This window comes from Gracilinanus agilis, chromosome 4 (assembly GCF_016433145.1).
Source record: "Gracilinanus agilis isolate LMUSP501 chromosome 4, AgileGrace, whole genome shotgun sequence".
NCBI lineage: Eukaryota > Metazoa > Chordata > Mammalia > Didelphimorphia > Didelphidae > Gracilinanus > Gracilinanus agilis.
In genome coordinates this window covers 124,827,172-124,853,848 of record NC_058133.1, presented here as the reverse complement: position 1 = coordinate 124,853,848, position 26,677 = coordinate 124,827,172, and the positions used below count along the sequence as shown (strand labels likewise).

The 26,677-nt window shown below is 33.9% G+C and overlaps 1 protein-coding gene across 1 annotated transcript in view; it reads left to right on the top strand.

Annotated features, from left to right (window-relative positions):
• Positions 1-26,677, top strand: part of GPATCH2 (G-patch domain containing 2) — a 302,311-nt gene that overhangs the window by 166,839 nt on the left and 108,795 nt on the right. The window contains exon 6 of the mRNA XM_044673708.1: positions 20,930-20,997. Coding sequence (XP_044529643.1) covers positions 20,930-20,997 — 68 coding nt within the window. The remainder of the gene's footprint in view (positions 1-20,929; positions 20,998-26,677) is intronic.

Sequence of the window (26,677 nt, the reverse complement as noted above, 5' to 3'; positions counted from 1 at the left end):
ATGGTAACTTGAGAAAAGCTAATAAGATCTTTGGCCATATTAAGAGAAACACAGTTTCCAGTAATAAAATTATAATCCAATAGTGTTCTCCTGTCATTAGACATCATCTGGCATATTGTATTCAGTTAAGGGTATTTTAAAAAAGAAAGTGAATTAGCTCAAGAAGTCTTGAGTCCATGACATATGAGTATGGATTGAAGGAACAGGGAAACGCTGAGCTTGGAAAAGAGGAGACTGAAGGAGAACACAATAACTGTCTTCGTCCATTTAAATGAGTTTATGCTCCAAAAGAAAATTAGATTTTTGTTTGATCATAAAAAAACAGAACCAGGATAAATGGGTAGAAGTTACAACTTAGGCAAAATAGAACTTGATATCAGGAAGAACACATTCTTCACCTATACATATTATCTTGGTATTTGGTTGCCAGGACCTTATTATTTTATTGGCTTTTGCTGGAGTCCTCCTGTGGTTCCTTATTATGGCACAGAGATGGTCCAATCAATCTGAGAATTATATCTTCCATCTAAGGGCCAACCTAGTTAGGTTTTTAAATTCTCAGAAGTTTGGCTACCATTAAAGCACCATTGGCTACCATTTGATTTGGAGATAGTGGATTATACAACTTCTGAAGATAGTGTGTATTGGAATTTGTTATTAGACATAGTACTAGCACCAGTGAAAGCATAGAACCTTTGAAGGACTAAAGTAAGTAGATGACTATTGACAGTGATAAAGATCTATGAATGTAGGTGAAGTTGATTAGACAATGCTTGATCAACTATCCTGTTTGCATTGTACAGGCATGAATATTGCTACCAGCTCAATATCTAGTCAGTCTTGGAAATTCTTTTTTAATTATTTTTTTCAAATACGATGTATCTCTTTTTTCCTTCTTTTCCCCCCCACATAATGGGGAGAAGAAAAAAAAGGAAAAAAATGTAATAGATATGCCTAGTAAAGAAAAATAAATTCCCAGATTGTCTTTGACCAAACCTGTCTGTCTCATCCTGCTTATTGAATCCATCACCTCTCTGTCAAGAAGTGGGTAACATTCTTCAGTCTAGGAGTAGCATTCCATACTCTACTTATCATAGTTTATCATCGCATTGATTAGAATTCCTCAGTCTTTCAAAGTTGTTTGTTTTCACAATGTTGTCAGAGTATAAATTGTTGATCTGGTTCTGCTTAACTCTATGGGTAGTGGGGGTAGGGAGGGACTAGTCACATTTGTTGTTCCTGAAAGCAGTAACTTGTCATTTAGCCTAGACATCTGATCAATGGAATGAATTCACTTTACTGCAAGTTGTTGTGACACTGAGTAAATATCCTGTATTGGTCAAGAATGGCTCCTAAATAAAATTAGGATAAATAATAAGGCAGAGAGAAAATTGGTATATAGCTGAGAATAAACAATTCTTTGAATTAGCTCAATTCAGTCCATTTTCAAAGTATCCATGGAATGTACTAAATATTGACCTCATTGATTGTAAAGGGCAAAGATTCTGTGTGCCCTTATGCAAAGGAATAACTTCTCTTGCAATATAATATCATCACCCTTAGGTTCAGTTACTCTTGTGTTTTTTTCTTTGTTTTGTTTTGTAGGTAAGACAGTTTATTTCAATGATGGAAATGTCTTTCACCATCCATTTATTAAGCACCTACTGTGGACATTAACTAGGCATTAAATGGGAGCAATGAAATAAAGATAATTAATACATGCTCCCTTTATGAAGCTTATCACTTAGTTGCATGGGAGGGAAGGGGCTCTGACACATGTATAATGATATAATAATTACAGAATAGAGTTAAATATAATAGCTTAAGAGAGAAACAAGTATTATATGCAAGGCACAAGGAGTGAAAAGTTGTTTCAAACTGAAAAATATTTGTTACCTTTTCAAATTCTAGATAAAACAATTAGAATTCATTTCATATCATGTTATGTTTGAAGATCATGAAAAGGTTAGGTAATACAAAAACCAGCAGCAGTTTATGGACTTGCACATTGTCATATATGGGGCAGGGGAGAAAGACAGACAAGACTTTGTTGTTGCTTAGTCATTTTCTGCCATTTCCAGTTCTTCATGACCTCTTTTGAGGTTTCTTTGGCAAAGATACTGGAATGATTTGCCATTTCCTTCTCCAGCTCATTTTATAAATGAAGAAACAAAGACAAACAGTTAAGTGATTTGCCCAAAGGCACAGTTAAGAAAGGTAAGATTTGAATTCAGGTCTTCCTTATTCCAATCTCAGTGCTCTATCACATTGTACCACCTAGCTGTCATTAGAGATTACACAATCATATAATAAACATAGAACTTACACTATCAATAGAGATGGAGATTTCATTAAATATGACATAAGACAGCCACAAGCCACAAAGGAAAAGGATATATTTAAGCAAAATGCTATGCGGTTGAGTAAAATATTATTTAGCCCAGAGGCCTATCTATGGATAGCATATCCATTCCTAGCAAGCAAATGGTTATACAACCTTCAGTAAGATTTTTAAGGAGTTCTAATATTAAAAAGTCATTTGGTTTGTGGAGTCAAAATTTGCACCTCTGAAACATCATGATGCCCATTATTCATGGTTTTGCCCCTGGATCTAGGTAAAACAAGTTTAATTTTCTTCAGTGTAAAAGCTGTTCAGATACTTAAAGATAACTGTCATCCCTCCCTGTCTCCATCCCAATCTTTTCTTCTCCAGGGTAATCATCACTTGATATTTCAGCCAATCCTTTTATAGCCAGATTTCTAGTCTCTTGACTATCTCAGGAGTCTTCCTCTAGTTACACATAAAATTTATTAAGCACCTACTATGTGTCTGCCTGGAACTATGCTAAAGTGCACTATCCTTCGTAGAATATGGAACCTAGAACTATACATAATACTCAAGATCTATTTTCATCAGCTGTTTCATCTGCCATATCACAATGCTGACCTCATATTGATGCTAAGGTTCATTCTCTACTTATAAAACTGATTTTGAACGCAAATGTAAGACTTGAAGTTATTCAGGATAAATTTAATCTTAAGATCATATATTTGGAGAAGATGAGAACCTTAGAATTCAGCTATTGTAACACTTGAGATTTTACAAATGAGGAGACTTGAGGTCTGGAGGTTAATGAAGTAAATTGCCCAAGATCATAAAGGGACAAACCCAGTAGCCCTGTCTCCAAATACAATCATTTTTTCACTGTCATACTTCGTTGTTTTGTTTTGTTTTGTTTTAATAATTAGCCCTGTCTTAAGTTCTTTTTGGATCTTGACTACTATGTTATCTAATACATTAGATATCCTCTCCACCTTTTATATCATCTGCATATTTGATAAATTAAGCCCTCTGTTATTCAGGCAATAAATACTAATATAAACAGCACAGAGCCAAAAACAGATCCATGGGTCATATCACTAGAACCTCTCTCAATGTTGACTTCAATCCTGTAAAAACTGATCTTTAATTCTGTGGTTATTCAATCAATTCTGAATCCAAATTTACTATCATATAGTTCCCATTATATCTATAAGGATAATATGAGCAACTTTGTCAAATATTTTGCTAAAACCTAATTATATGATTATTTTTAGCCTCTAATGTAATTATATATTAATTCTGACAAAAAAGGAAATAAAGTTAGTCTAGCATGACCTATTCTTAATGAAAATAAGCTGGCTTTTAGTAATCACTTCTGAAGTGATTCTAAAATTTTTAAAAACATCAAAATTAAGCTCACTCTCCTATAGGAAATGTGAAAGAAAAAGCTGTAATACTGGTTTTCTTTTTTTTTCCAATTATTTAATCTTTTAAAATGTATGTTATGCCACACAATTTTTTGAAATTGATATAAATATTTCCTGTGACTTCCTGTAGTTAAGTCAACTAGCAAACACCTACTAAGTGCCAGACACCATGCTAAGCACTGAGAATAAAAGACAAAAGAAATCCTTGTTCTCAAGGAGCTTACCCATAAAAATATGACATATTAATTAATGAAGGGTTAATATGAAATTATAGGGCATATGTATTTATATGCCTAACTGTGTTACATAGGTAGTTTTTTCTGTAATTGAAAAAAAAGATAAAAATAGCACCTAGGTTCCAGGTGTATTGTGAGATTAAAATGAAGTATTTGTAAAGCAGTTGATAAACCTTTAAGCACTTTAAAAATTCTAGGTATTTTTTAATTTTCTCAAAATGGGAGATATAAATAGTGATGTAATTAATAGTTTCTGTAGTTCAAAAAAGCAACTCTATGATTTAATCTAAAATAATAGCAAATTTTATAATTCTCTTAGCTAAACCACTGATTGTTAAAGTACCCATTTTAACCTTTGTGAACAATCAACACTAGTCTTTTAATTATATCAGGATATTCACCTGGTTTTCTTTACCTTTGTAACATATAATAGTTTTTTAATACTGCCCATTCTTTTCACTTAATATTAATTAATCCTCTTTGAAGTATCAGTATCATTTTGATATAAGGAAAAAGAGGAATGATCCAAATAGTTAATAAAATCCTGGACAGCTAAAGCAGCATATTGGCCAATAAGGTATTTTCCTAAATTGGAAATTTTTGAGAAATTTATACCTAAAATGACACATGGAAAAAGAAAATAAATACTTTAGCAACATTAAAATTGAAATTACAAGCAAAGAGGTTGTCTTTGTAATTCATAACAAATCTGTAAACGCTTTGCAAGCATCTGATATATTTTCTATAAGAGTAAGCTTTTCTGGTTGACATTTTAGAATTTTGTGACTTCATTTTGAAAAGCATTATAATGACTATAGAGACACAAACATGCATCTCGAATATAATCATTAACATCTCTTCTACTTCACTGTTTCAAAAGGCTTGAAAGGAGTTGATTCACCTAGTTAATTAAAATCATTTGCTAGGTTGCAATTCTCCTTTTGAGTAAGATTCCTGAATATGAAGGTTTTTCTTTAGAGAAAAATCTTTCTAAAACTATGAACCAAAAACAATATACTCAATGAATCCTATCTTCTGAAATTCCTGTTTTCCATCTAACTTTTATAGACAACTTAAACGTCACAATGCAACCAAAATACATATTTATTGTGTGATCTTAATTAAAACATTTGAACATTATTTTTGAAGGATTGTGTTTTTACAAGATTAAAAAGGCATTTAAAAGTGAATTCTTTGGCAGGGGCTTCCTTTATATGATATATATTTCAGGCTAATAATATGGGCTTACTCTAGGTCAGTGTGTCATATCCCAGTGGTATCTAGTGAGATGGAGGGTTATCTTATATGTCAGCTAGATAACCCTGTGAACAATTTTGAGCAGGCAAGATAATGGGACTGAATTCTGAAATGAGGATAGAAATATACTAGAATAGTTAGATATGAGAACAATAACACTTTTTTTTATAAATTCAGTCGTCTTTTGACATAATTTGTAATATCTGGTAATAATGAAAGTACAATTTAAATGATCGGCTGGTGAGAAGGAAGAATATAAATAACCAAATACTCAATTTTATATTTGAAAGAATCTAAATAGAAAATTATTATAACATGAAGATAATTTAATAACAATACTAATAAAATTTTAAAGGACTTTTTTACAGAAAAGCATTCTTGAATTGTTTATAATTATAATAAAACTTTTGAATATTTTGTTATTGTTTTCTTTTTACAAAAAATATATTTGGCATTATATAAGAAATTCACAACTTTGCAACAGTAAGAAAATGGTTAATGATTTTTAAACATTGATCAGGATTGTTTGAATGAATTACGGGGGAAAAACCACTTACATACCTTTGTAACTGTTAAATTTAGAATATTAACATTTATACAAATTTTTAATGAAAAAGAAAAAAGTAGTAGTAGGTTGCTCTAAGATTATACACATATTTTTTTTTTAATTTAGTATGCACTTAAGGTTAGGTTTAAGTCCTTATGCATGATAGATTCATGTTAAAATATAATAGGCATACCCTTGTTTTCCTGAAGCTTTCAATAATTTTACAGGTAGGGTATGTTCCCAAAAGCTTAGTGACTTATTAAACCTTTGGTCAGCCAGTAGAGGCCACTCACAGCTTGCTACTAAAACTAACCACTGAATTGAAACTCTCTGCTGTCTCCCATAAACGCAAAGAAGTGAGTATTGTTGGAAGCATAATTTGGTTTCAGTTTTCTATTGTCTCATGGAACATTCATTGTCATGGATCTACATAAGAAAAGTTACTATATTTATTTTTAATAATAAATTGATTGATCTTTTGTATTAAAACTTTTGAGTCCCTTATTAGTAATTTATACATGAAATGTGAATTTATGCTAGTAATAATTAGAAATGGGCTTATTCTAATAAACTAATAATTCTAAATTAAATAATTAATGCTGACTTGTTTTTAAATGAAAAACTGATAAATCTATAGATTTTGGGAAAATGATTTGGCTAATATCTCAGCAGCAGTTGCTAATAATGCCATACATATAATACATACATGTGCATATCTATATAATATGGATGTTTACTTTACAAGCTTGAATGCAAGTATAATATAATTTGCATTCTGAAGTATGTATTATAGTAAGACACAAACCAGCTGTGCAAGAAAATATAGTCTGTCTTTATTCACAGCTTAATGTGAGGCTGGCAACTATAAGAATAGTGTTTTCTCTGTGACACATGTACCAATTCCTGCCTAGAAAGGCTAATCCCCAATTGAAAGGAAAGCCTAGTGCTTCTCAGTCCTTCATTCCCTGTGCTTCTTTGGTTCTTTATATTACTTTTTTGGTTGTTACCTCTAATCTCACTTTTAGATTGATATTTGATTTGAAGACGTTTCCAGGTAACTTAATTTTCTCACTTCAGTGTTTCTAGCATGATTGCTTCTCCTTTCCCCAACTGCCACCCTTCCCACTCCCACCATAGCCCTTGGTACCTTTGATTGTTTTAATTTCCTGCAGCTTCTGGTTACTATGTAGTAATAGTAGTAAATTCTATTTCTCATTCTTTGAAGCCCAGCATTAATACCCATTTGGGCCATCTAACCTTTGCCTCCTAACTCTTCCCCAGTCTTGTCCTCTGGGAAAGCCCTTACAGCTTTTATCATGAGAGGGAGTGGGAGAGGATTGGATTGCAGCTGGGATTATGATTCTGCTATAGGACTTTCCCAAAGTTTTATAATAACTAATTCTAGCCCTAGAGACTTGACCTAGAGGATTCCTGGACCCCAATAATTCTAGCCTTAGTATTTTTTTTTCATCTTTCAGTATGAAGGGATAACTATATTAGAGTGAAGAGAATAACAAAATAACTAAGAAGACCTGGAATCTACTCTCCACTTTGCCACACAACTAATTTTTATAATCTTCAGTGAGTCATTTAAACTTGGTGAAGCTTATTTTCTTCATCTGTAAAATGGAAGGAATAATACCAACTCTTCCTACTTTGCAAGATTATTGTGAAACTAAAAGATGTATGAAAATGTTTTATAGTTTATAAAGTACTTTACAAATAACATTTTACCTTTTCATGAAATATAATTGATGGTCTAGCACCTATCCAGAACAGTGCATATTGATAGATAATATTCCTTATATCTTTTCTTTTTCCTTCTAGTTAGCTTTATAGACAGTTTAAAGGATTTTTCATAACTAACATCACTTATAATAAGAAATATAGCATGGCAATGAGACAATGACACCAGATATGAAGTCAGAGACCTAAGTTGAAGTCTGAACTGTACCACTTACTAGTCCCATGATAGGAAGCAGATGACTTAACCTCTTGCCAAATCCATTTCCTCATCTATAGAATGAGGACTGTAAAACTTGTATTATAAGCAAAATGACTTACAGGCTTGTAAACTATAATTATGGGTGTTTCTCCAGATAGTTCTACTGTATCTGCCCAATTCATGTATCAAAATAAAGAAGTTAGGGTTGTTTTTTTTGCCTTCCATTTAAATTAGTAAGCATCATTGAGCAAGTACTATGCCCAGTTGCCATGTTAGATATGCAAGAAGGCACAGATGTAGCTCTGTCTTTCCACTTGTGCTACAAAAAGAAGTCAGACTTACACAGTGAACCACAAGAGATGGTGATAGGAAAGGAGAATAAAGATAAGATACTGGCATAGATCAACATCTCACACCACATACCAAGCTAAGTTCAAAATGTGTATGTGATTTAGATGTAAAGGGTGACATCAAGCAAACTAGGGAAGCATAGAAAATTTAACTATCAGATCTATGGATAAGGGAGGAGTTTTCACACCTTTCAGATTGTCTAACATGACAGAAAAGGAAAATGACAAGTGCTAGAGTGGATGTGGAAAATAAGTACACTTATGCCCTATTGGTGGAGTCGTGAATTGGTCCATTCACTCTGGAGAATAATTTGGAACTATGCCCATAAAGCTATAAAATTGGGCTTATCATTTGACTCAGCAATACTCAGCAATAGATCTGTATCCCAAAAAGATCAAAGGAAAAGGGAAAGAACTTATATGTGCAAAAATATTATAGCAGTTCTTTTTCTGGTGTCAAAGAATTGGAAATTGAGGGGAAATCAATAGGGGGATGGATAAACAAGTTGTGTTATGATGAAGATAGAGTGCTATAAGAAATGATGAGAGGATGGTTCCATAATAATATGAAAAAACTTATGTGAACTGATGCAGAGTGAAATGAATATAATTATAAGAACATTCTGCATAATAACAGCAATCTTGTAATAATGATTGACTTAGATACTCTGAAAAAGACAATTCAAGATAATTCCAAAGGGCTTGTGATGAAAAATACAATCCATATCCAGACAGAGAACTAATGAATTCTGAATGCAAATTGAAGCACACTTTTTTTACTTAATTGTTCTAGCTTATTTTTTGCAGCATGACTAATTGATAAAATGTCACTTGCCTTTTCAGTAGGGGTAGGGTTTAAGAGAAAGAAAGAATTTGGAACTCAAATTTTTAAAAAATAAGTGACAAAAATGAGATATTGATGGTGTGAGGTGACAATACACCAGAAAATATAATAAACGGGCAGTAAATTTAACTAAAGACTTTAACATAGAAGGTAAAAAAATGACCCAGGAGTATCTTGAAAACTTGTTGATATGTGACTCAGGACAGTTAATACAGTTCTAGAATGCTATTCAGTTAAAAGAGAATAGATTGGGGACAGCTGGGGAGCTCAGTGGATTGAGAGCAAGGCCTAGAGATGGGAGATGGCCTCAAACACTTCCTAGCTCTGTGACCCTGGGCAAGTCACTTAACCCCCATTTTCTCGCCCTTATCAGTCTTCTGCCTAGGAACCAATACATAGTATTTATTTGTAAAAATAATATCGGTGAGCACCCAAATAAAGGAAAAAGAACTATAAAACAAAGGTTCAAAATTGTTTCTTGACACTTTTGATTGTTGATATCAAAAGTATCTTTAGTGGTAAATGAAGTGAATCTCAAAGATGAACTTCCCTTCAGGGCCAGGTGCAAGGAATGCTAAAGAGACTCTTGTTTATGAAAAATAAACTATTTATTTAAATATATATGGGAAAAAGGATTTCTAATTCTAAGGGATTCTAACTGCACCCAAATAAACTCCCAGGTCCTGCAAGGAACTGCTTCTCCTGTGGTTCACAGGCTACACCAATCCTCCCTGATCTAACTAACCAAATTTATACTATTCTAAATAAACCTAACCACTCTAACTCTTAACTTCGCCTTTAAGTTATAAAGATAACCAAGGCTAGCTGGTTGAGTCTCAACAAGAATCAAGTTAGGACTCTGAGCCTTACCACACCAAAGAGCACCTTTTGTTTGGTCTTTTCAGAGTATAACCAATCTATAAACAGTAACAGATAAATGAATAGTGTTTCCCAAGTTGGAAAAGAAAACACTCCCCTCCTTCAAGTTTTTCACTCAGTCAGAGATAGAGCCAAAGATGTTACCTTCTCTAGCCCTGAGAGAGAAAGAACCTGTGTGTGGCTCTGTAGACTGCCAGATGCCAACTCTCAGAATGCCACACCCAGAGCATGTAATTGTCATAGAATAGCAGTTATAACTGCCGACAGTTGAAATTAACACTCTCTCTCAGATCTATTTGAAACTCCAATTCTTTCTCAAGCCAGCTTCTTTGCTTCTTATCTCTAAACTAATAAATAATAATTATTATATATAATAAATAGAAAATAATTATTTTCTAATATCATCCTTATAGATTCCAAGGAAAGTTTTTAAAAAAGGAATAGATGAACTAGGAAAAGAATAGTAATAATATATCAAAATTATATTAAATGATGAAATAAATCAAGAGCCTGAGAGAAGAAGCCAAGAAGAGGGCATTGATATGAGAATCAAAAAGATGGAAAGAGGCAGTATACTGTTAATTAAACACAAGTTTTGAAATTAAGAGTTGGATGGTGAGTTCCTGATAGTTTTCAAAGCTCACAGAAAATTAGCTTATCACTTTAATGGGGAATTTCAATTATCTGGCCTAGAGACCCTCTCTTCAAAAATCAAAGAAGTTGAAAAAGTCATTTATACTGATAATATTCTTATATTTAAGGTAGTGGAAGAAGAGGTGAAGAAGACTACCCTTCTCTACCTCCTTCTAGGTAGATGGAACTAGGTGATAAAGCAAAGATGACAAAACCTTTTAAGTCAATGATTGTTCCATTCTAAAGTTTATAATAGTTTGGCTCATATCCTGTATTTTATAATAGGCAGAATGGATTTCTAAGAGTTTGAGTCCTATCATCTAAGACATTAAAAGAAAAGTTGCCCCAAGAGGTAAGGAACATTCTCAAGAATGAAATTCTGATTACATGATCATAATTGAGTCCATTGAGGTAGAAAGACGTTTGTATTGGAAGTGGAAAAATGTGTAAACAGATTCCAATTTTAAATACAAAAGATGGGAACCAGGACAAGTAAGAATTCAAAATACAAAATTGTAACAAGTCCCTTCAAAAATATTAGGATGACAAAGATCCATTATGGGCTGAGGGTTTTGACATGCCATATATATATATATATATATATATATATATATTCTTTTTTTTTCTAAATGAGTTTGAGGGTAGCTCAGTAGATGGAGAATCAGGTCTAAAGACAGAGGTCCTGCCTATGTTCAAATATGGCTTCAGACACTTCCCAGCTTACAAAATTACATTGGGGAAAAGTGATCCCTGCCTGTGATGGGCAAAGGAATGTGATAATTAAACCATAGAAATTCTTAGACCCATATCTTTGTTTTCTTTATCAAAAACTTTTCAGACTGGGAAGGGTAAAACAAAGATAAAAGAATAAGATTAAGTGAAGATGTGGTAAGAGTTCATGTAGTTGTCTCAAAATAAATCCTAGAATAGTTTGTAAAAAGAAGAAAACCTTCCACCTATGACTCCTGATTCATTATTGGTCTTTTCTAAGAAATTATAATGAATCAGAACAGTGCTGTTAGACTGGAAATCAACAAATGTACTGAATACTTAGGGCATTGAACTTGATGTTTATTCTTGATGAAATTATAAAATGGATTATCACAGATGTTTGTCAATATATTAATGATTTACAAGGTGCCAAGCACTGTGATAAGCCAAGAGATAGCTAATGAGTACTTAAAAAGGAAAGAGGTAAGCATTATGAAACAACATGGGTTCATTACAGATGAGTCATACTAGAGTAACATATATTCCTTTTTTTAATTGGTTTATGCTAAATTTATTTATTTAGGACCAGGATTAAGACCATAGACTTGAGAAACATGGTATTTGTGAACTTTGTATAAAAGACATTTGAAAGTTTCACAGTATTATATGGAGAGAAAATTAATAGGTTCAGAACTGGTTGCCTGACAGAACTCATTCTTGATTAATAGATTTATGACAACCTAGAAAGAGGTGTCAAGTGGAATACCTTAGGACTTTATTCTGTACAATATTTTTCGTTAGTGATTTGATTTATACCTGATATACACCTGAAAGGATTAATTAAAAATAATCCAAGCTGACCTTGGATTAATTTAAGATATAGTTTGTATGTGCCTAAACTTACATGTATATATACTCTTGGCTGGCAGAATTTAAACTTCTTGAGGGAAATGACTGTTTTATGTATGTCCATATATCCCTGGCACTCATAATATGTCATCACATCTGCAGATTTGGATCCAAAATTATTTCCATAACCTGAAATAGTATATTGACTATAAACAGTTAAAACTTAATTGAAATCAATGCAATATCATATAATTATGTGTAGCTTGATTTTGGTTTTTATACCCTAAGAACAGAATGGAAAAAGTGCAGCTTCAGAGCAGATCATTGGAAAAATAGCTAGGACTTCTAATAGACTGCGTTTAAAATCTAAGTTTGTCATTTAATATATTGCCAAAATAGCTAATGCAATTGTAAGCTTCATTAATAGTAATCTCATGCCCAGGAGGTGGTAGTTCCACTCTTCCCTTTAGATGTCAGTCCACATCTAAAATTACTGAGAACAGCTCTAGAAAGTGCTATAGTTCGGAAGGGACATTGACAAAACAAAACAACTGACTTAAAGCTACCCTTGAAGGCCAATTAAAGGAACTTAGGACTTCAGTTATTTGAAGAATTAGATGTTCGCTTATTCCTGCAAGACACACCTAGAAGTATTGTATGGAAGTTAAAGATTTTAGATCAACATTATATAAAATTCCTACCTGAATGGCTAAAAATTTTGATACAGTAGAAAATTCCCCAACACTGAAATTCTTTAAGTGATCTAGCCCTATATTTTGGATTTTTGAGGTTGAATTTTTTTTTTTACTTTAGTCTAGATTTAATTCTAACCTTTCATGTCGTTCATTAAATATGAGAATCGAAAGAATGAATGAATGAAGCATGTTAAGTATACACAAAACACTGCTAACTACAGTTACAGATTGTAAGCCTTCATTTTTAGGAATGGAGTATTGTGTAGGTCTTGATCAATAACACATGAAGAAATCAGTGGAAATGGGTGTTGGCTATTGGGGCTGTTGGGGGAGAGAGTAAGAACATGAATCATGTAAACATGAAAAAATTGTTTTCTAAAAAATAAAATTATTTAAAAAAAGGAATGGGGTATTATTATGGCTTTCTTTTATTCATTTTGCCAAAGGATTAGTAAAAAAAAATTTTTAGTAAGGATCTATGTATTTTCTGCATATAAACAAAAGGAAAAAATATGATTCCCCCACCCCATTCACAAATAGTGAAATTTCTTAGGCTAAAAATAATTTATAAAGTAGCTATCTTTCTGTTAATTTGAGTTTCACACAGGCAAAATTTTAAATTATCTATTACTGGAAATGTATATCAAGGTTTTGAATCATATCTTTGAGCCTGTTCTGTTGACTTTTCTTGTCACTTATATAGATTCATCTCATATTCACTGAACACTCTATGGGGGCCTCATTTGGGGCCTCATTTAGAGCCTCCAATTATTTTAAAATGTATTTCATTTAAAAGAAGTACAGAATGGCTTGATTTTTTATACAATTGTTTTAACTCCTTATATATTTGAGTAATTAGACCCCTGTCAGAGTTTTTTGTTATAAAGATTTTTTCCCAATTTGTTGTTTCCCTTCTGATTTTGACTACATTGTTTTTGTTTGTACAAAAGCTTTTTAGTTTAATATAATCAAAACCATTTATTTTACATTTTGTAATTTTCTCTAACTCTTGCTTGGTTTTAAAATCTTTCCTTTCCCAAAGATCTGACAAGTATACTATTCTGTGTTCACTTAACTTATTTATAGTTTCCCTCTTTATATTCAAGTCATTCACCCATTCTGAATTTATCTTCCTGTAGGGTGTGAGATGTTGATCTAAACCTAATCTTTCCCATATTGTCTCCCAAATTTCCCAACAGATTTTGTCAAATAGTGGATTCATGTCCCAAAAGTTGGGCTCTTTGGGTTTATCATACACTGTCTTGCTGATGTCACTTACCCCAAGTCTATTCCACTGATCCTCCCTTCTGTCTCTTAGCCAGTACCATATTGTTTTGATGTCTGCTGCTTTATAGTATAGTTTAATATCTGGTACTGCTAGGCCCCCTTCCTTCACATTTATTTCATTATTTCTCTTGATATTCTTGGTCTTTTGTTATTCCAAATGAAATTTGTTATAGTTTTTCCTAATTCAGTAAAAAAAGTTTCTTGGTAGTTTGATAGGTATGGTGCTAAATAGGTAAATTAATTTGGGTAGAATGGTCATTTTTATTATGTTAGCTTGCCCTACCCATGAGCAATCAATATTTTTCCCATTGTTTAGATCTAGTTTTATTTGTTTGGAAAGTATTTTGTAGTTGTTTTGGTATAATTGCTGTGTTTGTTTTGGTAGATAGATTCCTAAGTATTTTATATTGTCTAGGGTGATTTTAAATGGTGTTTCTCTTTCTGCCTCTTACTGCTGTGATGTGTTGGAGATATATAGAAATATAGATTTATGTGCATTTATTTTGTATCCTGCAACTTTGCTAAAGTTGTTGATTATTTCTACCAGCTTCTTAGTTGATTCCCTAGGATTTTTTAAGTATACCATCATATCATCTGCAAAGAGTGATAGCTTAGTCTCCTCATTGCCTATTTTGATACCTTCAATTTCTTTTTCTTCTCTAATTGCTACTGCTAGTGTTTTTAGTACTATGTTGAATAATGGAGGTGATAATGGGCATCCTTGTTTCACTCCTCATCTTATTGGGAAGCCTTCTAATTTATCCCCATTGCATATGATTCTTGTTGATGGTCAAGAGGCATGAATAGGCAATTTTCAGATAAAGAAATCAAAAGTATCAATAAGCACATGAGAAAGTGTTATAAATCTCTAATAATTAGAGAAATGCAAATCAAAACAACTCTGAGATATCACCTCACACCTAACAGATTGGCTAAAATGATAGAAGGGGAGAGTAATGAATGTTGGAGGGGATGTGGCAAAATTGGGACATTAGTGCATTGCTGGTAGAGGTGTGAACTGATCTAATCATTCTGGATGGCAATTTGGAACTATGCTCAAAGGGTTATAAGGAATGCCTGCCCTTTGATCCAGCCATACCATTGTTGGGTTTGTACCCCAAAGAGATCATAGTTAAACAGACTTGTACGAAAATATTTAAAGCTACACTTTTTGTGGTGGCAAAAAACTGGAAAAGGAGGGTATGTCCTTCAATTGGGGAATGGCTGAACAAATTGTGGTATATGCTGGTGATGCAATACTATTGTGCTCAAAGGAATAATAAACTGGAGGAATTCCATATGAACTGGAAAGACCTCCAGGAATTGATGCAGAGCGGATGGAGCAGAGCCAGAAGAACATTGTACACAGAGACCAATACACTGTGGTAAAATAGAGTGTAATGGACATCTGTACTAGCAGCAAAGCAATGACCCAGGACAATTCTGAGGGATTTATGGAAAAGAACCCTACACACATTCAGAGGAAGAACTACAGGAGTGGAAACACAGAAGAAAAGCAGCTGCTTGAACACATGGGTTGAGGTGGTCATGATTGGGGATTTTGATTTGAAACTACCACACCAATGCAAAGATCATCAATTTGGAAATAGGTCTTGATCAATGACACATGTTAAAACCAGTGGAAATGCAAACTGGCCCTGGGTGGAGGAAGGGTGAGGGGTGAAGGGGAAAGTAGGAGCATAAATCATGTAACCATGTTAACTTTTCTAAAAAATGAATACTAATAAATGTTAAAAAAAAAAAGGAATTATAAGAAGAAACAGCAAACTTCTGGATTTTAGCAAATTTGCAGAGTCATTGATGGAGTACTTGTGAGTTTTGTGTTAGTCATCTTTCATTTGTAAGAGTACCAGTGATTTATGGGATGACATCTTGGTTTGAGAGTGAATTGGATCTAAGTGAGTCAGAATTGAATAAAGTCATCATCTACCTCACTCTTTCTTCCAGTCATCAAAATCTAGTAGTAGTAAGACAGGAGTCAGAATGACTAGCAGTGACCCAAGATGTAGTGGATGAAATTGGTATATTCAATGTCTGACCAAGCTCTAACTGCATCATAGCTCCTACTTTAGTCTCTTTCGTGGCCATTAAAACAAATTATTCTCATCAACCCATTCTGCCAGGGGAGGTTTTCACATACTTTGGGTAGACATCCCCCTAAATTATCTAAGCTCTTTTGATTACCATCAACCTGGTTTGGCTGCTGGGCATACTATAAATCCTAGAAGCACCAGGTGAGAGTTGAGTGAAAGGTGTTAGTCTTCTCTGAATACTCCATGCATCCTAGTTGTACAGTAGTTGTATTATGGAAACCTAAAGCCTATTCAAGGAAAACTTTCTTAGGAATAGAAGCCCATTATCTTCCGTGATTATCAGTGGTAGACACTAAAGCAAGAGTGCATTTGAAAGGTAAATAAAATTATAATAGAAAATCAGACATAAGGAGATGAGGAAAGACTTATTGTTGGATGAAAAAAAGAAGGATGTCTGCATGGTACTTTTTTACTTAACTAAAACATGTAAATTGTAAATTCAAATTGAAAACTACCCAACATTTATATAGCTTATTATTCCTTTATTTTAAATTTTTTTTCTTATAAAATTTGGCCAGATTTGGGTAATTATTTGTTCATTTTCCTGGTTGCAAAAGAGTAGGTTGGAGATGAAGAAGATTAAAGGAAAAGACAGTCAGAAATAATGTCTCTAAGATGAAGCCTCAGAGAATTTGGTTAGTAAATAGGAATAGTTATGTAAAGGAAGTTGTTTCTGCCAATTTTGTGAGGAAAGTTATAAAACTGAGGATAATATGGCATTTCTTTTAACAGAGCTAATAAACTGTAAAGAATAGATTTTTTCCTTTAATGACATTTGACTAATTTTTTTTATAAATTGATAATTATAGAACTTAAGAATCATAGTTATGTTGTTGCTATTGTGTTTAAATGTGTTTCTTTTTCCATTATAAATACCTGTTTATTGGGATTGGTACTTTAATGTGTGTTTGTTTTTTAATTCTATAGTACAAGAAACTTTCTGCATGTTGTCTTTTTATTTCACGTACTAAAATAATTGGTTTCACTTTAGAAACTAAGTCAAATAATAAAATTTTCTTATTCTGAATCTTAAAACTATGTAATCTGAATATCACCAACTAGATTTTCTTCAGTTGAGATTATGAGACAAATAGTTTGTGATATGGATTATGGAATTAGTATTGAAAAAAATTTTAATCAAATCTTATTACTAGAAAATGTAGTGCTTGTGTCTAGGAGAGTATATGATCTAATATATAAAATTAGTTTCACAATAAATGATAGATAATTATATAAATAGTTGTCTCCACAGCAATAGCAAACAGCTAGGATTAGATTGTAATTATTTCCCTAACAAAATATCTGTTTTTTCATCTGTTCTTACCAAATATAGTTAGTTTTTGCTTGATAATATTTACAGGATTGAGTATTCCTCTGCCTATATAGTCAAAGGAAATAAATTTATTAATTGTTAGTATTTCCTCAGAAAAAAATTATCTCCTTTTGAAGAAAATCAAAACATCTCACTGCACTGTACTATGCACTAGAAATTAATAATTTTATCTGATACTAAAATAGATCTTTTTTGATTTTAGTGTTCTATAGATCATTCAATTCATTTTTTTATTATTATATATTAGTTGTCTAGGTGACAACATGAACTTTCAATGAGAGATCCTTTGAAAAATTTAAGGTATTCTGTTACTTGTCATGTACCTCTCTTGTATCCCTTTTGCCCTGCCCTTTTCCCCTGCTATAGGAGTAATAGAAAAAGAACGTTTTGTGACTAGGCCTCAGAGGATATACTTTTATACCCAACAGTGTTAGTCTCCTTAAGACTCTTTAAACTCTTTCAAAGAATAATGCTTTAAATTGTTTTTAAAGCAGAGGATACTTTTGTACCATAAATCCCTTCTACTTATTTTAGGATCATAGGATTTAGGTAGAGAAAGGACCTTAGAAGTCATATACTTTAGTCTCCTCATTTTTCAGATGAGGGGGAAACTAAGCATTTAAATTCAGTTTTCATTTTTTGCAAATCCAGTTTTCTTTCCAGTACATCATTGTGCCCCACTATTAACTTCAAATTTTCATTTGTTAGATTTTGGTATATTGTTTGTTTTAGTAAGGTAAAAAGTAATCCCAGTTGCTTTTTTCTTCCTCATTTTATTTTATTTATTATAAAAAGCTAAAGGTTTTACATGCTTCTAAAATTCTTTTGGTCAACATGTTGAAAGTTTATAGTACACTGAAATCTAATTATGCTTTTTGGTAGAATTTCATACGTTTAAGTAAATAGAATCTGATTCCCAGCACATATTAAAGAATTTCTTAAAGTTCCTCATCATAACAGACTTCAGATCAGTACCATTTCAAAGGATACATTCTTTATCCTATAGCTAACAAATCATGTCCTGATCTAGTTTATGAACTCTCATGGCTGTCCTTTCCATTCTCTCTTAGTTACCCATATAGATGAAGTAATAGTTTAATTATTTAAATTTAATTATATCATTAAATTTGGTGCTAGACTTAGTGCAGGCATCAAATTGGTTTTAGCTCTTCTCCAACTCAGAACTTCTGAACTCAAAGTGGGGAATATGGGAATACCTTACCATACCCAATTCAAATTGACTTTTAAAGCTCTTCAGAGATGGCCAATTTCTACCTTTGCAATTTCCTTCCTCTTTATTATCTTCCACATATTCTACATTTTAGAGATAATAATCTTGTATTTTCAAGTACATGAAATTCCATCTGCCTGAATTTTGCTTGATGGAACCCTGAAACTGACCTAAATTCCAACTGCAAAAGCATTTCCTACCTGTCTCTTTGTGGCTTTCCTCAGGAATTCCATCACTGATTGTATGGCTATTTGAAAACACACACACACACACACACACACTCCATTAATAGAGAATTATAATGGGCATGGAATGTTTTTGCCTTTCTTTGTATCACAGAACTTAGCACAATACCTAACACATAGTAGGGTATAATAAATGCTTGTGAGTTGATTGTTGTCAAAACTGAATTTAAAATAACAGTATAGTATTATTCCAATCTACTGTGGCAAAAAGCCCTATAAGAGCATCAGGTATATAGAAATATTTAAAATTGTTCATTTGTTGCTATAAATCTTTTTGTGGATTTTTTCCAATTGAAATGAACTTGGAGATATTTATGAGAAAATCTGAGAAATTCACCATCTGATTGTTTGTGACTAGATTGAAAGCTTACATTTATATTATTGTGTAAATTAGTTACAAATTCAGTGGTATTATGTTCAGATATATTGTTTCACCTGGCAATTTATCACATGGGTTCATGTGAGATTTCTTCATTTATTAAATTTTGGATTATGTATTTCAAGCCAGATCAAGACTTATTTTTCCATAAGTATTGCTGCAGGTAAACAAGCAATTTGAGTCCAGAAAATAGCTTCTGCCTCTGTCAACATGTTGTTTATTTTTCCATGAGATAAAAAGTTCAGTTTTCTGATATTTGTACCAAGATAAAGTCAGTAAACAAGATTAATATAGTGTGGAAAAGGTTGTCAGCAGCCCTGGCAAAGGAAATAAGTTGCCTGTACACAGAACATACTGTAAACTGAATAAAAGTGTCAGGTCCACCATGAGATAATGTGATCATGAACCTCTAACAAAGCATGACATAGGCCCGGTTGGCTTTTCTCACAGCCACAGTGTAGAAAATGGATTACTGTATGCCAGGGATACCCCCTGGAATAGCATGAAAACCTCATTTTGAGATGAGCATTGGAGGTAGTCCTGGAGTTCAGCCACATGTTTACCTATGATTCTCAAGTAACCATTTGTTTATTAGCATCAGCAGCAGTAAATATTTAAAATGTTTTAGTTTCGTGGAATTTCAGAGCCTCTTTACCATCTCTAATTTTTTACCCAAATGAAAGACAGTATCATTGCAGTCATGGATTCTTTAATTTTTTAAGCTGTCTGCTGCATCACCATACCTTCTTAAATCCTGTATTTTAAGTGGCACTTCTATATTTATAGGATGTTGGCCTGAGTATAGCAGACAAAACTAGAAACTCACAGTATTTTGATAGTGTCCATACTTGCAGGCATGTACTCTGATAGACTGAGGGTGAACTTATTCATTACATTGTACAATATTAATATTTCTAGATTTTGAATGTGAGGATCTCACAAATCTTTCTAATTAATAAGATGTAAAAGGTTCTCCAAGAATGCAAGAAGTGAATTAAGTAATCAGAGGGCATTCTAATTCTAAATTGATCCTATCCCTTGATTTGAGTCTGTGAATAGGGAAATAAAGCTTTCTTTTTGTTTGTGAAACATATTTTGCTTTCTGTAAGTGGGAAGATAATGTACATTATTTCTTAGCTTTTTTAATATGTAAAAAAGAACATATTTGATGATTTAAGCTAGTGTATGCATTTAAATGTGTGCATTATAACAGGAGTTACTTATATTTATAAATGAACTATGTATATAGTTCTATAAAATACAAGGTGGTCAACAAAAACCTAATTAAATAAAACCATTTTTTTTCAAATAAAGTTAAATATATGAGCAGTGGAACAATGCTCTCAAATAAAAAGACCAATGGTTTAGTTCTGAATATTATAAAACATTATTTTAAAATGTACTTTTAAAAATAGTCACAAACTGCTATCCTGTAAGCCACAAAACAGTAAATACCCAGCATATGGGAATGGTCAGGCTTTCATTCAGTAGTTATGCATTAGATTCTGAAAACCTTTTTTAGAACATTTTCTTCTGTGTTATTTTATCTATTTTAGATGTCCTGTAGTCTCCCATTATTTACTATCTCTTTACAAACTCTTTTATAACTCTTTTCTTCTCTCTGGTTTTGTTTGATCTCTTCAGGTTGCTACATCTGGCCCAGTAAGTAACAAGAGAATGGTTCACTATTCCCCTGATTCCCATCACCATGAGTGAGTATACTTTGTCCATATTGTATATCATTATTAGTGACCTGCATGTATATAGACTTTTCAGAGTCTTCTGATTCTTTTCACACACAATGGTTGCTCTGTGTACCTTTTAAAAGGTGTTTATTACATAGTGAGAGGAGATGATGGAATGAATGGTAACCTAGAATGCAGCCTGTTTCAAACAACTTCAAATAAGCCTGAAAAATACCCCCAAATGCATTAAAATAGCAACAACAGAAAGAATATAATTAAAAGATATCAATCCAGGATAGTTGTTAAAGAAAATATAACTAAAGACCAGTGCACTAGCCCTGGTATTTGGAATCCTGGACTTTCTTCCTTCCCTCCCATTTCCCACCTCTCAACACGCACATAGAGAATCTGTAGCTGCACCTGCAGGGGAGATATTGCATCCCTAAGGACAGTTCAGTCTAGGCATTGACTTTAAATATAAAGTCCTGTGGGAAGCCCAGGTCATGTGGCAGCTTAAGATCAATGAAACATACTAGACAGAAGACTCAAAAGGAAAGGGAGGGAGTAACAGCAGAAAAGTATGGAGTACATGGAAATGCTTCCATTTTTCAAGGATGATCATAAAGTTGCAGCATTGATTATGGCTATTTAATGCTGTAAGAGGAGACAAGCAATCAGTATAAGGAATTCTCAATTTAATGTGGGAGGCAACTTGCAAACAACTATACATAAAAATATATGCAGAATAAACTAGAAGTAATCTCAGAGGAAATCATTAAGGGGTTCTAGAAAGCTTCTTTTAGAAGGTGAGAATTTGACAAGGAAGCCAAAGGAAGAAGGTGGGAGGTAGACAGGAGGAGTGTATATTCTGGATATAGTGGACAGACAATGAAAATGCATGGTGTCAGGAGACTATCTTAGATAACAAACAATAAGACAAGTGTCACTGGATAGCAAAGTCAGAGAAGGAAGCAAAATATAAGAAAACTGAAAAGTAGAAAGGGACCATGTTGTAAAGGGGTTTAAAAGCCAAATGTAATTTTATATTTCTTCCTGAAGACAATAGGGAGATACTGGAGTTTATTAAAAGGGGGAGGGAGTGATGTGATAACATCATCAGACCTGCACTTTAGGAAGATGACTTTTTCAGTTGAATAGAAAATGGGCTCAGTTTTAGATATGTTCATTTTGAGACATTGAATTCCAGAGATCCAGTAAATATCTAGAGTTGGAAGATTAGAGATTGTTATATTGATTTCTGGGACAAAATGGATACCACCTTTGAGTAACAAGACCAGCAGTTGAACACTTTGGAATGTACCCAGATGCCGTGAGCCAGGGCAAAAGTCATTTGGAGCTAACCCTATAAATACCCACCAGGCACAGCACAAGTTGGCTCAGTCTGGAGCAGAACTTGGGGGGTGGGAGGTCAAGGGAGGATAGGTCTGTACCTGCAACCCAACTTGCCTTACTGAGAGAGTTAGAGAGCACCATCATTGTCAATAGAGCTGAGAAAGAACAGTGGCACTGTCTTTCAAAGATCATCAATAGCCTTCCCTAATCTTTGGCTTGGCTCCAGCCAAGTCAGGCCAGAGTTAGTGAGAGGGTAAAGAACCTCCAGTCTCTGCTTGATCTAGCAATCTCCAGTAGTTTGATCATTAGCTTAGACTATTAGCAGTAAGGTTCCCAAATCCTCCATCCTTATCCTTGTTCCTAACCCCATCTAACTAAACTTAAATATAGTATTTTATTACCAAGTACCTTTCCTGAGTGGTCAATATATCTAAGCCCTTGGAAAGGGGAGTCAGTCACGCAGTCAGATCTTCACCTTTATTCAAACTGCGCATCAATAGCCCTTATCAACATCTATTCCAACCCCAGGCTGAGGAATTAGAGAGGTTAACTACAAATACAACTTCTCAGTGGTTCCCTGTCTCAGCAACTGTTAAAAGGGGATAGCTGACAGGCTCAGTTTAGCAAACCTGTCAGGAGAGGAGAGGCATAGCCTTTTGCCAGCAGCACCTACACAGAGGCCCTGGGTGAGAGTGTGCTCTCTCTCCCACCAAATCCAATCCAACCTTTCAAAGCCATTATCTATCCTCCTTTTCTATAACAAGATCAGAAGAGAAGTTAGGGCTTGATAAATAGATCTAAGCATCCTAAAGATGGTAAATGAATTGATGGGAGCCTATTATGAGATCATGAAGCAAAGTATTATAGAGGCAGAAAAGAAGGGCCCAGCATCACAACCTAAAGATCTGGCAAAGAAACTGAGAAAGAACAGAGAGAGAGTTAGAAGGAGAACCAGAAGTTAACAGTTTCACAAAAAGAAAAAAAAATAGAGTGGAAAGAGGATCAAGGAAAAAAAGGTCTTCAATCATGTCAAAGGCTTCAGAGGTCAATAAGGATGAAAATTGAAAAAAAGGTCTTCATTGGTTGAGATCATTTTTTACATTGGAGAGAGAAATTTCAATTGAACAATAAGGTCAAAAGACAGACCAGAAAGTTAGCCCTGTGTGAAGAAATAATGTGGAAATTCCAATTGTAGATGGCCTTCTCAAGGATTTTAGTCATGAAATGGAGTAGAGATATAGGAAAATAGCACTGCAGAAATGGACAGATCAAGTGTTTTATTGTTATTTTTCTTTGGGGTTTTGCTTTGTTTTTTACAACAGGGGATACATGGGCATATTTGTACGCAGCAGGGAAAAGCAGTTACTAGTCAGAAGAGATTAAAAATCAATGAGAGTATGGATGACATAAAGGGCAATATACATACTGGAGAAGACAGAACTGAATAGTATCAGTCATGCATGGAAAGAAGCTTGTCTTAACAAGGAGAGCCTAAACTCTGAGAGACAGTGAGGGGAGACATCTGAGTGATGGAAGAAAAAGAGAAAAGAAGACATGAATGGCCTTGATTTTTTTCAGTTAATTACAGCGCAAGGTCCTCAACTAGAAGGAGGAAGGCAGAGTCATGGGAGCCTTTAAAAGGGAAAAATTGGTTCAGAAAAGCTTCTGGGGTCAGTGAAATAGTAAATCCATTACAGATAAAAAGATTTCCTTACTATAAAGATAGCATAGTTGAGCTTATGTAAAATAATTTTGTAGTGGACTCAACTGGCAGAGTTTCTTGGGTTTTTTTTCCAGCTTCATTTAGGAGCTCTTTCATAGGAGTGAAAACACTAGATGATGGGACTTATATAAGGCTCCTGTTGATGCTGAATTGAGTTGAGTCTATGATAGGATGAGTCAAGGACTTAAGTATAAAAGATAGTGTGAGTTGGAATTGGTTCACAAAAAAGTTAAGATAGAGAGTAGTCATTGCAAGAACAATGGCCTGGGAAAGAAGAGGGATTAAAGGTTCTGAAGAGACAATTGGGTAAAAAGTTATAAAGTAGAAGAAAATATGGAATGACATAATACTGTGATCAAATGGAGGAATTTTGGAGTTCTTGAACACGAAAGTAGGATACCTGAGGGTGATGACAAGATCAAAAGTATCACCATTTCTGTGAGTAGCCCAGGCAGGGTGGAGAAATAGGTTATAAGAAATTCAGAAAGAACTGGGAAATTAGAGTATTTGAGGGAATAGAGATATGTGTGTTAGGTACCCCAGTATGCCAACAGGAATTGGGAGGAAAGAAAGACTTTGAACCAGAAACTGAATACATTGAGGAAAGAAGGAAAATGTTCTGGAGATAGGTAGATAACATCAATTAGAATCTTAATTGGATGATAAATTGGACTGAATGAACCTTAATAAGTCAAAGTAGATGAGTAGAAACTGTAAGAAAACTCTCTTACAAAGGCTAAGTCAGAAAGGAAAACCCTGACATGGCTTTACTGTGAGTTAGCCCAAGAGTGTTGATTAGCCATCCCTCATAGAAACCCTACCTGACTGAGCAGGGAGCTGATGGCCTCTCCCTACCTGGCAAGTTGTTTCTAATAGAAAATGGGAACCTCCTAGGAGATGCTAGTTGATTCTAGTCAAGAGTGGTTTGACCAGTCAACTTCAGGAAAGAAACACCTTTTGGTTGACAGAGAGGTTATGGCTGTTCCCTCTCTGTCCCTATAGAATAGGGTGAAAGAAGAGGGGGAGCAGAGGTCTGCCCAGGATAGACACCAAAGGAATTAAAGATTGGCTTCTGTTCAGGTCTTTGCTTAATGCCTAATCTTCCTTGATGTCTCCTCCTATGCAGCCTCTGCGGGGAGGAATCAATGACTGACACCTCAAGATTCAGCTAAATTTGAGGTTACTTACAGCTTTTTCCTTAAGGAACCTATTCTCTATTCCAGACCCCTTAACCCCTACCACAATTGATTCTGACTGCTTTATATTAACTAAAGGCTATTTAATAACAAGTTCAAAAGGGAAGGGATCAGGATTGAGGGAATTAGTATTTGCCCTAAACCTAAAGCACAGAGTGGTTTCAAGTCTCTCAGATCTGAACTAGGGACTTATAGCTTATGGAGGTTTCCTTCTTCCTACCCTATGCTATAACTATACTAGATTGCTTGAGTAAAAATCTTTAGCAGTAGTCAGCAAGCAGAGCGGGGATCTTGATCTTAGAGCCTGGCTTAGCCTGTCTCTCCCTGTTGTTACCCCTCAAGACAGGCTTTCAGTTCAGCTGACTCCTAAATCCTTTTCATCCAGTAGCACGATCCACAGGTACCAGGGCAGAGGCAAGAGTTGGGAAAATCCCAGGAATAGATATGTTTTCTTTTCCTGAGAGGCAAAGAGCAAGTTCCTTTTTGCTCCTGGGTCCAGGACAGAACCCCTGAGCATAACCATCCTCTCCAGGAAGTCTCTTCTCCTCCCACCTCCAACTGCCTTTATTGTCAGTCTATTTTTCTCCCAACATTCCAAACCATCTCTGTGCAGTTTCCCCTACAAAATACAACTAGTCCTGGAAAGGGATTTATTAGTAGGAAGCCAATTCTAAATCAAAGAATATAAGAATTTAAAACCAAGAGCAAAGATTCTCTTCAAAACAATAGAATCTTGGGAGTGGGGAGGCAAAAAAAAAAAAAAAAGACCACAAAAATGTAGAGGAAGGAAGAAAAAATAATGAGGAAAATGTAAAGACAAGATTTGAAGGACACATGAATAACAAATAAAAAGGTATTATGGGAATCTAAGGATTATGAATCATCCAGAAATAGAAACAATAAAAATAAATCCTTAATTACAAACTCTAAAAATAATATAGTATAACAAAACTTGCAAAATGCAGCTAAAGCACTTCTGAAAGAAAAAAATCTAAACATTCATCAATCAGAAAGAAAGGACAAATGAATGAATTTAGCAAGCAATTTTTAAAATTTGAAAAGTTATTTTTTTTTAAACCCAAGCAAAATCACAAATTATAAATTCCTATTATATGCTTTGAATACAAAGATACACTGAATACAAATACTGGTTAGAAAAGCTAAAGACATTACTCATCTCAGGAAGCTCATGACTCAATGGAGGAGACATTAGGCAAATAGTGTTAAAAAGAAATGGAGATGGAGATATATATTTCTGATGATCTGTGATCTGATCTTATTTCTTTCTTTGTATATCTCCTCCTACTACTACTATCTCCCTATAGATCTTCCTTCTAGATATTAGAGGATGGCTGGTATATAGATCTTAAGGATAGTATGGACATAGGAGGGATCAGGGGCCCAAGGCCTAAGCCAGCTAAAGTTGGTGAAGGAA